This window comes from Sus scrofa, chromosome 3, assembly GCF_054392235.1.
Source record: "Sus scrofa isolate SSC_HxYL_T2T_F1_AM1 chromosome 3, Sscrofa_HxYL_maternal_Yorkshire_Landrace_v2.0, whole genome shotgun sequence".
Classification (NCBI taxonomy): domain Eukaryota; kingdom Metazoa; phylum Chordata; class Mammalia; order Artiodactyla; family Suidae; genus Sus; species Sus scrofa.
This window is the reverse complement of record NC_139385.1, coordinates 67,462,807-67,477,346: the sequence shown is the minus strand read 5'-3', so window position 1 is coordinate 67,477,346 and position 14,540 is coordinate 67,462,807. Positions and strand designations below refer to the sequence as shown.

The 14,540-nt window shown below is 41.9% G+C and overlaps 1 protein-coding gene across 7 annotated transcripts in view; it reads right to left on the bottom strand.

Moving 5' to 3' along the window:
• MGAT4A (alpha-1,3-mannosyl-glycoprotein 4-beta-N-acetylglucosaminyltransferase A) overlaps positions 1-14,326 on the bottom strand; it is a 105,195-nt gene extending 90,869 nt beyond the window's left edge. For 4 of the 7 annotated variants that reach the window (XR_014839445.1, XR_014839448.1, XR_014839447.1 and 1 more), the window contains exons 1-2: positions 14,198-14,268; positions 9,395-9,720 (exon numbers count right to left, since the gene is read on the bottom strand). Coding sequence is in view for 3 of the 7 variants with exons in the window: in XM_003124907.6 (XP_003124955.2) it covers positions 9,395-9,488 (94 nt within the window). In the remaining 4 variants the exon portion in view is untranslated. 7 annotated transcript variants of the gene reach the window in all.
• Positions 14,327-14,540: the final 214 nt, after the last annotated feature.

Genomic DNA, 14,540 nt, shown 5'->3' with positions numbered 1-14,540 from the left:
GGGGCCCTTGGGACACAGGTTCAATGCCTGTCCTGGCACAATGGGTTAAGCATCTGGCGTTGCCATAGGTGCAGCTTAGGTAGCAACTGTGGCTGGGATCTTATCCCTGGCTGGAGAACTCCATCTGCTGCAAGGCTGCCAGAAAGAAAGAAAGAAAAGGCAGGCAGGGAGGGAGGGAGGGTAGGAAGGAAAAAAGAGGGAAGGAAGGAAGGAAGAAAGAAAGAAGGAAAGAAAGAAAGAAAACGTATAGAATAGAGCTTTTAAAAAATTGGCCTACCTTTTACCTTTAGGTTTTGAAAACTAAAATTAAATATCAAGTTCCATAGGCAAACAAAAAATACTTTAGCAAAAAAAAAAAAAAAAAAAAGAGAGAGAGAGAGAGAATCTACTTTTCCTGAGTAAGTTATTTCAAACTAAATGTTAATTACATCAATTCTATTCCCAGACTTTCATGTCTACAACATAAATGTTTTCTACAGTTTTCTTCCCAAAAATTAAGATCTTGATTTCACATGGTTTGGGTCTTAAAATTGAGGCTCAAGTGAAACAAACAAACACAACCCTGTAAACTAGATTTCCACTGCTTAATACTCAAGGTCCAGCCCGATGGCTGACAGAGAACATGTACCAAAATAATACTGAATGAATGGGCTATGCATAAACTCAAAATGCTTCTAGAGAGAAGGGTGGCTGGCTAAATGTTGGTACATCCACACAATGGAGTACTATGAAGTTGTAAAAGTAAAAAAAAAAAAAAAAGGAGTTCCCGTCGTGGCGCAGTGGTTAACGAATCCGACTAGGAACCATGAGGTTGCGGGTTTGATCCCTGCCCTTGCTCAGTGGGTCAAGGTTCTGGCATTGCCGTGAGCTGTGGTGTAGGTCGCAGACGCGGCTCAGATCCTGCGTTGCTGTGGCTCTGGCGTAGGCTGGCAGCTACAGCTCCGATTCGACCCCTAGCCCGGGAACCTCCATATGCTGCAGGAGCGGCCCAAGAAATGGCAAAAAGACAAAAAAAAAAAAAAAAAGATTTCTACAGAGTGATTTCCAGGATACACAGCCATGCAAAAAAAAAAAAAAAAAAAAACATATAAAACGGTATGTAGAGGATGCTATTCTTCATGAAAGAAAGAAAAGGATATGAAAAAATGTCTGTTCAATTTGTGCCACAAGACAAAGAGGAAGGAAAACACAGAATATGGGATTGAATACCTATGAGGGATAGACAGGACTTGCAGAGAAAGCTGACAGAAGTGGAAATGGGGCAAAAGAAATATGAACATCTCTCTCAGAACATTTTTATTTCTTGACTGGTCAATCTCAGAACCAAGATAATGTTTCTCATACCCAAAATAAAAATTATGGCAATTACACAGGAGAGGGGGAAACCCAAAACAAAATACTAACGGTAATAAGTGGACCTATATGGGTTATAAATAAAAAGTACACCACCCCGAAGAGGAAGTGACTAAGACAAGGAATAAGCTCAGGAACTTGGTAAAACAGCACTTAACTACCTGACTGTGAGAGCAAATACAAAAAGAACTGTGCACGAACACTGTCCCCCTTTACATTTACTTTTCACTTGAATACAGGCTAGCAATTCTGAAACTGCTGTATGTAGACAGACGAACTGAGCAAATAACTACTATACTGGGATGCTAACAGCCAAGCTTTCTTTGGAGACAGAGAAATGTGGAAAGGAGGATGAGCACTACAGCAATGAATTAAAGTCAGAGGGACCAGCATGAACGCATGGTGGTTTTTTCAATACATACAAATGGACGCAGAAATAGATACAGATGTGTGTGGGTGTACACACACACACACACACACACACACACACACACACACACACACACCTCCCTGCCCTGAGAGGGATATCTATCCCCACTGAGAGGGATAAGAAGTGTAGCCATCCCAGGAGGAATGAGTTTGCCAAGATTCCATTCTTCAAAGGAACTAGAGGCTCCCTGAAGAAACGATGCTTTCCAGGGCTGGGGTAGAGAAAAATGCAAGATGCACCTAGAGCAGCTTAGGGCAACTGGAAATTCAACATTGCTTACGAATGAATAGAGACTAGATAAAAGTGGTGGTTGCACAACTACGAATGTACTAAATGCCACTAAACTGGTCACTTTAATATGGCTAATTTTATGGCACATGAAGTTCACCTCCAAAAATATGAAAAAAAAAACAAAAGATGGGACAATGTTGAAGGCACAGAAGCCTACTTGAAGCGCTCCCAACAGCCATTCTGGGACAATTCGAACAACAAAATAATGAACAAGAGCAAAGGATTATAACTCACAGAACAAAGTAAATATTCATGAATTTGTACTCATATAAAGAAATAAGAAATAAGCAGTAAATGAGGGGGAAGAGCTATCTCTTCCTCTCAGCAAAGTTCCGATTAATAAATGGAGAAGAAATGATGGACACAGAATTTCGTATTTGACAAACAGCACAGTAATAAACTGTTGCAGACAAAAATCATCAATACACATGAAAATTTGTGAGCAAAAGTATGATGAGAAACAGGCTATCTCCTAAGTTTTAAAGATGTTTCCACAAAACACTTATTAATTACAAAGGAAAAAACAAACTTTACAGAGAAGAAACCTGACAGACAGCACTTTAGCCAAGTGATCAGTGAACAGAACCAGTGATAAGACACATCAGCATCTTGCACTTCCTGATATACTCGAGGAAGAAGAACACAATGTCATGTCTGTGGTATTCCGAACAAAAATCCATGACCCCAGTCTAAGCACAAGGAACCATCCGACAAACTCATATTAGCTATTCTACAAAATAACTGACCAAATAACCTCAAAAGTGCTGAGGACATAAAGCACATAGGAAGAGTAAGGAAATTTCTCATAATGAAGGAGGCTAGGAAAATGACAACTAAATGCAATGTGGGATCCTGGACTAGATCCCAGAACAGAAGGAGGACATTAATGAAAAAACTGGTGAAATTCAACTAGGGTTTGTAAATTAGTTAACAGTCTTGTATCAAAGTTAATTTTTGGTTTAGAATTGTAGTCTGTGCTTACATAAGCTGTTTATATTAGGGGGCATAAGGGAACTTTGTGTACTATTCTGAAAATTTACTCCACATCTAAAATTATTTCAAAATAAAAAAAGTTTAAAAAAACATATTATTATTATTAAATTTACCTATTTATTCTTTTTTAGCTGCCTCCACCCCCCTCCCAACACTAAAGCCGGAATTTTTCTCTGATACAGCACTCACGTCACCCAAACTTTTAATAGCGCTTGATACAGAGAAGGCACTCAAACATAATTACACAATTTTGGTGAACCAGAACCACAACAGCATGCCCAAATCCTGCATTTACTATTAACTTTCTTCACATTCTATTTGAGAGGAAGTTTGCTTCTTCCGTAAAGAAAAACTTTTAAAAATCTACAAGCTTTTGTTCCCTGTTTGAGTTTACAGTAAGAGCCACAGCTTTAATAAAATGCTTTATTTAGGGTCTGTATTTTTATACCAAACAGGATATGACATCTGATCTTTTCAGGCACAGAGGCGCTACCTTGCGTGCAGTGTACTGAGAATACTGGGGCCCTGACAGCCCTTCCTCCAGCTAGTGAGGTGGTGGTTCCACACCAAGAGAGGCAAAGCTAAGAGAACCTAAGGCTATGGCTCCTTCCTCTTACCCAGAGCTCAGCTCAGCTCCTAGAGTTGGGGGTACCACCCAGGCAGAAACCTGTCATCTCCCTCCTCCCCCACACCCAGAGCCCTGGCTCAGAAATTTTGCCTGAGGGAGGAAATCAGGCCATAAAACAAATAGCTCCCACGGGAACCAGCTTTGTTTGCAGCAGAGCATGGAGGAGTTTAAACTCAGAGCCCTCTGAAAAACAGTGGAGGTTGCAGAGAAGGGAATTGGGAGAACCATGTATCTAAGGAAGAGGCAGTTTACCCTGCAGGTGTTTGTGAACCAAGGAAAGTGACAGCCCCGAGGAACCTTCCTGGGTGAGAAATATCAAACACTGAGGCCAGAAACAGTTTCTTCAGGGGAACTACAATTTGATTGGTTTGTGGCAGTATTTATGCTCCAGTGCATTGTTGTAAACAAAGGAACAATCAGCCAGCAATTAGTGTAGTGGTCACTGGAAGAGTGGAAGAGAACCTTACTTGGAACAATGGCCATCCCAGAATGAACGTGGGATACCCAAAACTCCTGTGTGCGGAGTTCCCGTGGTGGCGCAGTGGTTAACAAATCCGACTAGGAACCATGAGGTTGAGGGTTCGATCTCTGCCCTTGCTCAGTGGGTTAACGATCCGGCGTTGCCGTGAGCTGTGGTGTAGGTTGCAGATGCGGCTCGGATCCTGCGTTGCTGTGGCTCTGGCGTAGGCCGGTGGCTGCAGCTCCGATTCGACCCCTAGCCTGGGAACCTCCATATACCGTGGGAGCGGCCCAAGAAATGGCAAAAAGACAAAAAAACAAAAAACGAGAAAAAAAACCACCTGTGTGCCCACCCCTCCCAGGAGCAAAAATAGAGACTTAACCTTGAGGAGGTAAGAAGGAGGTCAGACTCACTAAAATAATCTAGCCTGTCACTAAACAAATAAGGAAGCAAATAAACAAGCACCAGAGAGGAGAGAGGGCAGTACCTAATGTTGCTAAAATACATTACCTAAAATGTCCAGTTTCAAAAAAAAATATTGTAAGACATGCAAAGATAAAGGAAAGTAGGGCCCACACGCCAGAAAAACAGCAGGTAGCAGAAACTGTCTCTGAGTACAACTAGACATAGGTTTTAACGGGTAAATATTTCAAAGCAGCCATGAGAAACAGAACTAAAGAAAAGCTTCACTGAAGACGTAAAGGAAGGTATGGCAATGTTCCAACAAAAAAAGACTATCAGGAAACAGAAATTTTAAGAAAGAACCAAACAGAAATTATGGAGTTGAAAAGGACAATAACAGAAATTTTAAAAAAACTCCCTAGAGGGCTTCAACAAATTTGAACTGGCAAAAGAAAAGAATAAGCAAACTTAAAGACAGATCAATAGAGATTACATAAAGTGATGACAGAGGGAAAAAAAAAAATTCTTCTTAAGAGAAATTTGGGCTACCATAAAGAATATCATCCTCCATAAAATGGGAATACCAGCAGGAGAGGAGAGAAAGGTTAAAAAAAATACTTGAAGAAACGAGGACTGAATACTTCCCCAAATTACTAAAAAACAAAAACCTACACGTCTAGAAAGCAGGACCCACAAAAGGACACATCATCATAAAAAGGATGAAAGTAAAATGCAAGAAAATCTTGAAAGCAGCAAGAGAAAAATGATGCATCACTTCATTTACAAGGGGAACCCCAATAAGATTAAGAGGCAATTTCTCAAAAGAAATACCTGAGGCCAGAGGCAATGGGATAACACAAAATGCTATAAAACAAAAAACAAACCAAAAAAACAAACTCTGTCAAGCAGGAATCCTGCATCCAGGAGAGGTATTTTTCAAAAATGACAGTAAAATATGTACATTCCAAGATAAACAAAAATGGTCAGAATTCATTAATAGCAGACTTGTCTTACAAGAAACACTAAAGGAATTTCATCAGGCTGTAAACAAGTGACCCTAGTGATTCAAATCCACACAAACAGCATCAGTAACTAGATAATTATAACAGACGCCATTCATGCACATTTTTCTCCTTTATTTCAACTGATTTAAAAATAAATTTTAGGAGTTCCTGCTATGGTGCAGCAGGTTAAGGATCTGCTGTTGTTTCCACATTGGCACAGGTTCAATGTCCGGCCTGGCAGAGGAGGTTAGGTATCCAGCATTGCCATAGCTGTGGCAGAGCTTGCAGCTTTGACTTGGATTCAATCCCTGGCCTGGGAACTTCCATATGCTACAGGTGCGGCCAAGAGAGAACAATTAAATTATTTAATTAATTTTATAAAATGATAGGTACAAAATATATTGTTGAATCTGTAACACATTGAAATGTAATATATTTGCTAATACCATCCCCCCAAAAGGTAGGTGGGAATAAAGCTGTAGTGCACTAAGGAAATAATAACAGGTGGTAGAGTAATAATTATAACAATGTATTGTTAGGTTTGTAACATTAGAAGATGTCACATGTAATAACAGCAGTGCCACAATATAAGGGAGAAAGAGAACAGTGCTCTCTACAGGAGAAACATTTCTACAAATTACTGGAATTAACTAGTATAAACTGAAAGCTGATTCTGATAAGCTGAAATTTACATGGTAAACCCTGGAATAATTACTAAGGAAAACCTCAAAAAATAGTGAAAAAAGTAATTCATGAAATTGAAATGCAACACTGAAAATAATCAGTGCAAAAACATAAAGGAAGAATACAGGAACAAAAAGGCATGAGACATGAAAGACAAAAAGGAAGATGGCAGATGTAAATCAAATTATATCAATATCATTAAACATAAGCAGATAGTGCAATCAAAAGGCAGACACTGTCAGGCTGGATTTTAAAAAAGCATGATCCAGCTGCCTCGTTAGCGCAGTAGGTAATGCATCGGTCTCATAAAAAAGCATGATCCAACTACTTGTTATTTTTAAGAGACACACTCGACTTAAATACATGAATAGACTGAAGGAAAAGTATGGAATAAGATCTATCAAGTCTTAGAAACCACAGGAAAGCTAGAGTTAGCTATACTAATATCAGACAAAACAGACTTTAAAACAAAAGAATGCAACTAGAGATAAAAGGGGAAATTTTAACTATTATAAACATGTATGCACCAATGACAGAACACCAAAATACATGAAGCAACAACTGACAGCTGAAGAGAGAAACAGACAATTCTACAATAATAACTGGCGACTTAAATACTCTACTGTCAATAGTGTATAGAACAACTAGACCAAAAGTCGACAAGGAAATAGGAAACCTGAATAACACCATAAACTAGCTGGAGCTGACAGACATCAATAGGACACTCCACCCAAAAGCAAAAGAATGTCCATCCTTTTCAAGTGGACATGGAACATTCAACAGGAATGGACCATGAGCTAAGTCATAAAACAAATACAAATAAATGTAAAGGGATAGAAATGACGCAAAGTGTGTCTTCTAAGCACGATGGAATAGAATGAAAAATCAGTAACAGGAAAAAATAATGGGAGAAAACATTTGACTGAATCTAACACTTTCATTATAAAAACACTCAGCAAGCTAGGAATAGAAGGAAACTTCCTTTACCTGAAAAAGGACATCTACTAAAAGCCACTTAAATGTAAAAGCAGTAGTGTCTATCTTAATCTATCTGAGGGTATCACATGCTTTTACATGCACCTTCCCCTGCTGGCTCTTGAGCTTCCTAAAGGTATTAAGTTTCTTCTTCATTTTTATATTCATAGCATATAATATATAGCCTATAACACAGTGCTAGGCACAGGATAAGTACTTGAAAGGGACTCATGAATGAATGAAAAATATAAACTATTAGTCCAGCAACGCCCATGATTATGGAAACCCTACTTTTAATATAAAAAGCAGAGCATGTGCTTTATGAGTATCTAAGAATTAAACATCTGAAATGAGGTTGGCTCTGGAAAATCCTGGCTGTCTGACTGCCAGAATGATCTAGAAAGAATCCAAATGCTGAGCCGTTAGAGTGGTTACATAAACGATGACATTAAAGCACAGGGGATTTTACATAAGCACCACAGGAGACCTCGGTTGATACCTGAAAGAGTCTGGACAAAAAACTGAGCAGAAACACAGAGCAGTAGAGTATGCGCAAGATGACAGAACCATTCAAAGAGTGATAATCAAAGAGGCTTTTTGTGTGTGTATCTAATACCACAAGATTCTAAAGACAACACACACACACACACACACACACACACATAATGCTTATAATGTCTTTATCTAAGAAAAAAAGATAAATGGAATGGGAGGTTCCAAAAGTTTTAATCCTTTAAATAAGACACAGTTTAAAAGGGTCAAGTTTCTCTGTTACCATAGCTCTCTGAATAGATAAATTTCCTGATAAGAAAAAAATCCATATACTCTTTCTATGGTCATTTCTCTCATACCCTAAGTAGACTTTTAAGGCCAGTCATCTGTTCTGTTCATGTCAGGGACAAGTAATAGTTCTCCATTTTTTGTTGTTTGGCCACACTCACAGCATGCAGAAGTTCCCCAGCTGGGCCAGGGATTGAACCTGCGCCACAGCAGCGACCTGAACCACAGCAGTGACAGTGCCAGATCCATAATTCATTGCACTACCACGGAACTCTGACAAGTAATAGTTTGATTAACTACTCAAAATTCTTCTTAAATAAGTTGTCCCCTTTTGGAACAATTAAAAAATCTAAGATGTATATATTTGTCTGCGAAGAAGGAAAGTCTTTAACAGGTTTTTCATTCATTCTTCCCCAAAGAGTTCCTTCCAAAATTAGAGCCCGACTCAGAGAAAAGAGAAAAAGAATACAGTATTTGCTCAAAACACAGAGCATGTTTTTCTACCAATATCAGATTATATTACACACACACACAAAGAAAAAAACTGTTATAAATACATCATTTGTTACCTTCATACAAGTCAATAAAATAAGGCCAGCAATAGCGCCTTCAAATAACCAGGTGACAAGAACTCTAAAATACCAAATATAAACCTCCATTCTTCCTGCCAACAATGTTCCTTAAATTAACATAAGGAAAGGAGACATAAAAAGGAAGGGTAGGAATTTACTGCAAATATTTTCTCTTCAAAAAAGCCAACTGCATTGTTCTTGAATGTGGTTCCAATCACTAAACAAATAACATTCCTTTAAAAAAAACAGTTTAATAGTCTAAACAAAATTAATTTAAATTAAAAAAATTTTTCAAATCCAAATTCCATCTCACCCACTTCATAAATACCTTTGCCTAAAGAGCAATCTGTCAACACATGCGGTTTAAATCATTAACTACACAGCACCTAATCATTAGTATAATCAGCATGTAAATTTCTTGAAGGCACTGATTGTGTCCTTTTAAGTGTTTTGTACAACATCCGGTGCAAGGAAGCTTATTAAACATTTATGATGTTTAATAATAAGAAATAAAATGCCCAAACAAAAGTCTTTATTATTCAACTTGGCTGCCGCTTATAATATAAACCACTGATGAGCATGTTTCTCTGAGTGCAATTACAAAAAATCCACAACAAAACAAAGCCCATTCAAATCAGAAAGTCTGCCTCCTCTGTCCAAGAATACTGTTTCATTTTTGTGTCAGAAAGAAACTGGCAGGCTGCCAGCAGATAGCATGCAACATGCAGACTGCAGGGGCATTTAACTTAAGCACTGGTGCACACTTGACAAAGCAAAAAACCTAGGACATTCCAGGCACATTTTTGGAGATATTTTCCTTACCTTTCCCATTTTGCCACGTGGTATACCAAGATAAAGTAAGGAACGAAGTGATAAATGCTAAAACAGTGGCTACAGTTCCATTTCGGAGCCTCATCTCATTTCACCATCACTGGTTCAAATGTTTATGATGATAACCAAGACTGTTTCTTTTTATCTTGAAGTCAACTAAATCCAGCTCTCCTGGCTCTAGACCAATCAAAACCATCAATAGGAGAGCTTCATTTCAGATGCTGGGCAGAATTAAGTCTGGCAGCCACACCATCCACAATTACTAGTCAGGATTGTCGTACAGTCTTCATAGGTGGATGTCTCAGGCTTCTTTCTTCCTATTCAGGGGGAAGAGAGAAAGAAAAACTTGCTTGATGCAAAATATTGGTTTCTTTATTTATGAGTCACTGTAATAAACAGATTTTTGGCTGGGCGAAACGGACTCATTTAATATATGAGAATGATATGGTTGTTTTCCTCCAGAGCAAAAAGCTTCCAACTATACACTCTCCTTGGCTTGGTCTGATCTGTGGAGATAAAGGTCTCGTTATTTATGCAAAGGGGGAAGTGCTGAGGCTCATTAAATAATAAGCCACAGATTCCAAGCTGAGAACTCTATAAAGATCACTCAGTGGATCCCTTGTGACATCATCTTCACTTTCCTCAATCCTTTTACTGCACAATAAGTAAATAGTTAATATTTTCAAATTGTTCAAGAAAACTGACAGACTACAATTTTCAAGGGTCAAAAGCCCTAGATCCTAGACGCAGCTCCATCATTACCTATGTGACTTCGGGCATGTCACTTATCTCAGCCTTGTGGTTTCACCCCCCCGCCCCCGGAATGACATCATTACCCGTGCTGGCTCCTCTGGTTCTCATAATGAATAAAAAGGTTATGGTTATGGAGTTCCCGTAGTGGAGCAGAGGAAACAAATCCAATTAAGAACCATGACGGTACGGGCCTCGATCCCTGGCCTTGCTCAGTAGGTTAAGGATCCGGCATTGCTGAGCTGGAATGTAGGTCACAGATGAGGCTCAGATCCCGCATTGCTGTGGTTGTGGTGTACACTGGCAGCTGTATCTCCGATTCGACCCCTAGCCTGGGAACCTCCATATGCAGTGGGTGCAGTCCTAAAAAGCAAAAAAAAAAAAGTTACAGTTATGATGCCTATTGGTCATCATCATAAAATAGATGTAGTTTTCCCAATGATTAACCCTACCACCACCACCACCCCGGGTGTAAACTGGGACTATTTAGGCATTTAGAAAATGCAACAATGCAACACTAGAAGCCAGGATATATCACTTAACATTGATTTAACTCAGGAAATCTGGAGATCACCTCCCAGCCAGCAAAGCTGTTCAGAAAACGGAATGAAACCAAGTTCTTAGCAGTACTTAAACACAGTCACCCAGCACATAACAGGTTCTCAATAAATGTGAACTGTATTAACAAACCAAACCAAACAAACCAAGCCAAAAAACCCTGCATCCAGCCACTCACTACCAGTTCAGGAGGCTCTGTACACAGCCACTCCCAGTTATTCTCATTCCCTCGGGGCGAGTCAGGCACTCTGAGATGTGCATTGATTCCTGGTGGCCTCAGGGGGACTGTGAGATGGACTTGGCAATACATTAAGTGACACTTCGGTGGGGTGCCTTAATGCACCTCCAAAATGGCCTGCTGGGAAGCCTAGGGACAATTCCCACTGGTGAAGAGTGTGGCTGATTAAAGGGGCCATTTGTAGGCAATTCAGAAACTACTCTCTCAGCTGGTTTGTAAAAGTGAACGTTGCTAGAAACCTCCACTAGTGAAAAAAGATCACCAAGGCATAAGATTCATAATAGTCATGAGAGACACTCCTACTCAGTGAGCGTTTCCTGTGTCCCTCACAGGTTCTAAAGCTTCACAAACTCCCATGAAGCAGGCATTGCTCACCCTGCTTTACACACAAGGAAGTGAATGAACCCAGAGACAGAAACCTGATTTGCATGACTCTAAAGTCCAAGCGCCCATCTCCCATCCTTTGCCTCTTAAACTAGGCCGCCTGCAGGGGGCCCCACAAAGAGAAGCAAGGGCCAGGGATGCTCCAAGCCTCAGGTTACACTAGAGAACCTTCCCTGGGTGCTACCTTCGCCCAGCAGTTTAAGTATGAATTCAAAAAAAAAATTTCTACTTTCCGACGAACATGGATCTATGACAGAATAAACTGCAAAATGCACAGGAAATGTCAAATTTCAGCTTAAAGCTTTAAACGGATTTCTCACTTCCTGTACCCTCGCCTAGGCCACCCCCTCCCCCCACTCTTACCCAGGCAGTCTGTTAATTTTCCTTGGCCAGCAGCTCTGTGGAATATTCTAGAAGCACGGCCTTCCCCCTACTTTCTTGCTTCCCCTTACTCTCCGCAAACATGGAACTCCAAAGACAGTCTCACATTCAAGTTAAGACTGCTTTCTAAAGCCAAAGTTATCCACCTTTTAATAAGCCTGTGTCTACCATCTTCATGGCGAAATCCTGGAATTTCAACTCAATTCCATAAAATGCCTAATGTATTGTCGTACCTCAATAAGCACTCAATAATGACTGATTATAAAAAGAGAAGGGATAACTCAGTGGATTAGGTAACGAAGAATTTTAATCCTGTTGTGGCATCATATTACAATGCATATAACTTTCTGTTGCTCTATCCTTAGCCCTACCTGTACTACAAGAAGGGTTTTGTCCTGGTAAAAGATCTTCAAGTATATGGGTTATCAGAGTAAACAGTCAATCAATAATCATGGGGAAGTAGATAAGCAGAGACTCATAAAGGAAAGGATATTGTGAAATAGGTTTATTTAATACAAATAAGTCCCATAAGATAAAATGCAGTATAAATGGGGAAAGAAACAAGTAAAAGTAAATGAACTCTTCTACAATCAAAGTAGACTCTAGATTACGACTGATAACATGTGAAAAGCAAAAGGAATAGTAAATATTGGATCCAGGAAGTTCATCATTTCTGGTTTGAAAAAAAATACTTATAATGAACTCAACTAACCAATAAAACCTGAAATTCTGCAAGAAAAATATGACAGCATTTTGCTCGGTAAGAATGTCATCATACATTTTTAATTAGGGTTTCCACACTAATGAAGTTTAACTGCACATACACGTGAAGATTCCAGACATGAGCAAAACCAAGGATCGCCATGCTCTCAAACCAGGAGATGGTGTTCCCAGGCTGGACAAACAAGAGCCCTCTAAATTGACTGACAACCTAAAGCAACAGAAGTAACCCATGTGTATTTTCTTAATCAGTGTCCACACTTGTAAAATTTTTAGTCTACCACCTTACCACTCTGAGACTAACACTTAACACATTTGAATCCTTAACAACAAAAAAGGGCAGTGGCTAAAGTTACCGATCATCTTTCCATCTTGACAAAGATGAACAAAACTTTCAACTCCAGATCTCAGACTGAAAAATCTGTTTTACTAACAGCCCTTTAAGGGCAGCGGTCCTACATAATCTTTGATTTTAAAGTGTTCGCTGAAATATTCAATATGTTCTCTGGCTGAAACACTTGACATATTGCTTAGTTACCATCCTATAGACGGAGGTGCCTGAAGAAGGTGCCATCATGAAATCCAGATGTTAGTCCTGTAACTTTATACATCTCAATTATATTAAAATTCATTGGTTTTACATTTATAAAAGGATTTATATTTTTCGTTAATACAGCTTACATAACTTCATCGTCCTGTCCGTTTTCAGATTTACACTTGGGGGCTAAAGAAACCTTTGTTAGGATAACTTGTTTTATGAAACAATTTTTTTTAAAAGTTCAGAAAAATAAATATCAACCATTAAACGCGTATAAGTCACTTCTAAATTTAGGTTCTAAATTCAAACAAACGACGCTGTCATTCTCTTTTCATCAGAAGTCGCTCGGCAGCAAAAGCACAACAGCAAAATATACGGAAAGCCGTGAGAACACACTCCGCGCCGGCTTATATTTCACAATTTGGATGGTAAAGCTATGAACCGACTCCTGAAAAACACACGCTGCGAGACATAAAAAAAGCGGGCGCTCGAGTGGTCTGACTGCCAGCTCATAAAACACGCCTTCGTGATGTCACCTGGTACACTCGGTGCAATCACCCGGACTCAACCCGGGGGTCCCGCCTGCAGCTTCCTTGTTAAGAGGGAACTGAGGCCTGAGGATTGGGGGTGCACTTGCACCGCGGACCCGCAGGTCTCCACTTGGTAGAAAAATTCGCTGGGACGATGCACACCTCGACCCCTGGGAGCAGCCCCTGCCCTGCGCCCCCTCCGCCTCGCCCCCGCCCCACCTGCCCCGCGGCCCAGAACGCCGCGGACTCAGGAATGGGCGTGCGCCCTGGGGCAGCGGGTCCCGAGGGCAGCTCTCCCTTCTCCTCTGCAACCTCCCAAAGCCTTGCCCCCTTTGCTCCACTTTGCCCCAAAGTCGAGGAGCCCCGCCGCGCCGGGGAGCGCCGAGATCGCACCAGGCGCCCAGCCGGCCACCGGGAGAGCGCGGTACCGAAGGGCTGCGGCTGCGGTGGCGGCGGCAGAGCCGGGCTGACCGCTCGCCCAGGGCGGTCCGGCCCGCGCCCCACCCCGAGGCCCTGCCAGCCCGCGCCCCGAGCCGGCCCCGCAGCAGCCGGACGCGCGCGAGCTCCGGCCGGGCCGCGGCGCCGGCGGCTCCGTTACCAGCAGGTGGATCTCCCGCTACTCGGCGCCGCAGAGCCGGGCAGTCGGCGCCGCCCCTCAATCCCGTGCCCTCCGCGCAGACGCCTTGCGCCCCCACCTCGAGGCTGCCCGCGCGCCGCCGCTGCCACCGCCGCAAGCCCCTCACCCGCCGCCGACGCTGCCAGTTCTGCCGCGGCCGCCGCCAAGGCTGCTGTGGCCGCCGCCGCCGCCGCCGCCGCTGCTGCCCGGCGCCCCGCCTCCCCGCGCGGCTCCGCCCCGCCGCTGGAGCGCAGCGGCCCCCGCGCCCAGCCCCGCCCGCGACCCCGCCAGCCATTGGCCGCCAGTGCTGCGGGCCGGCCGCCGGGCGCCCCCAAGCGGCGGAGCCGCCAGCCCGTGGCCCGCCCGGCTGTCATTTAGGGGCGCCCTCTCGCAGCCGGTATCTTTCCGGTGAAATCCCTCTG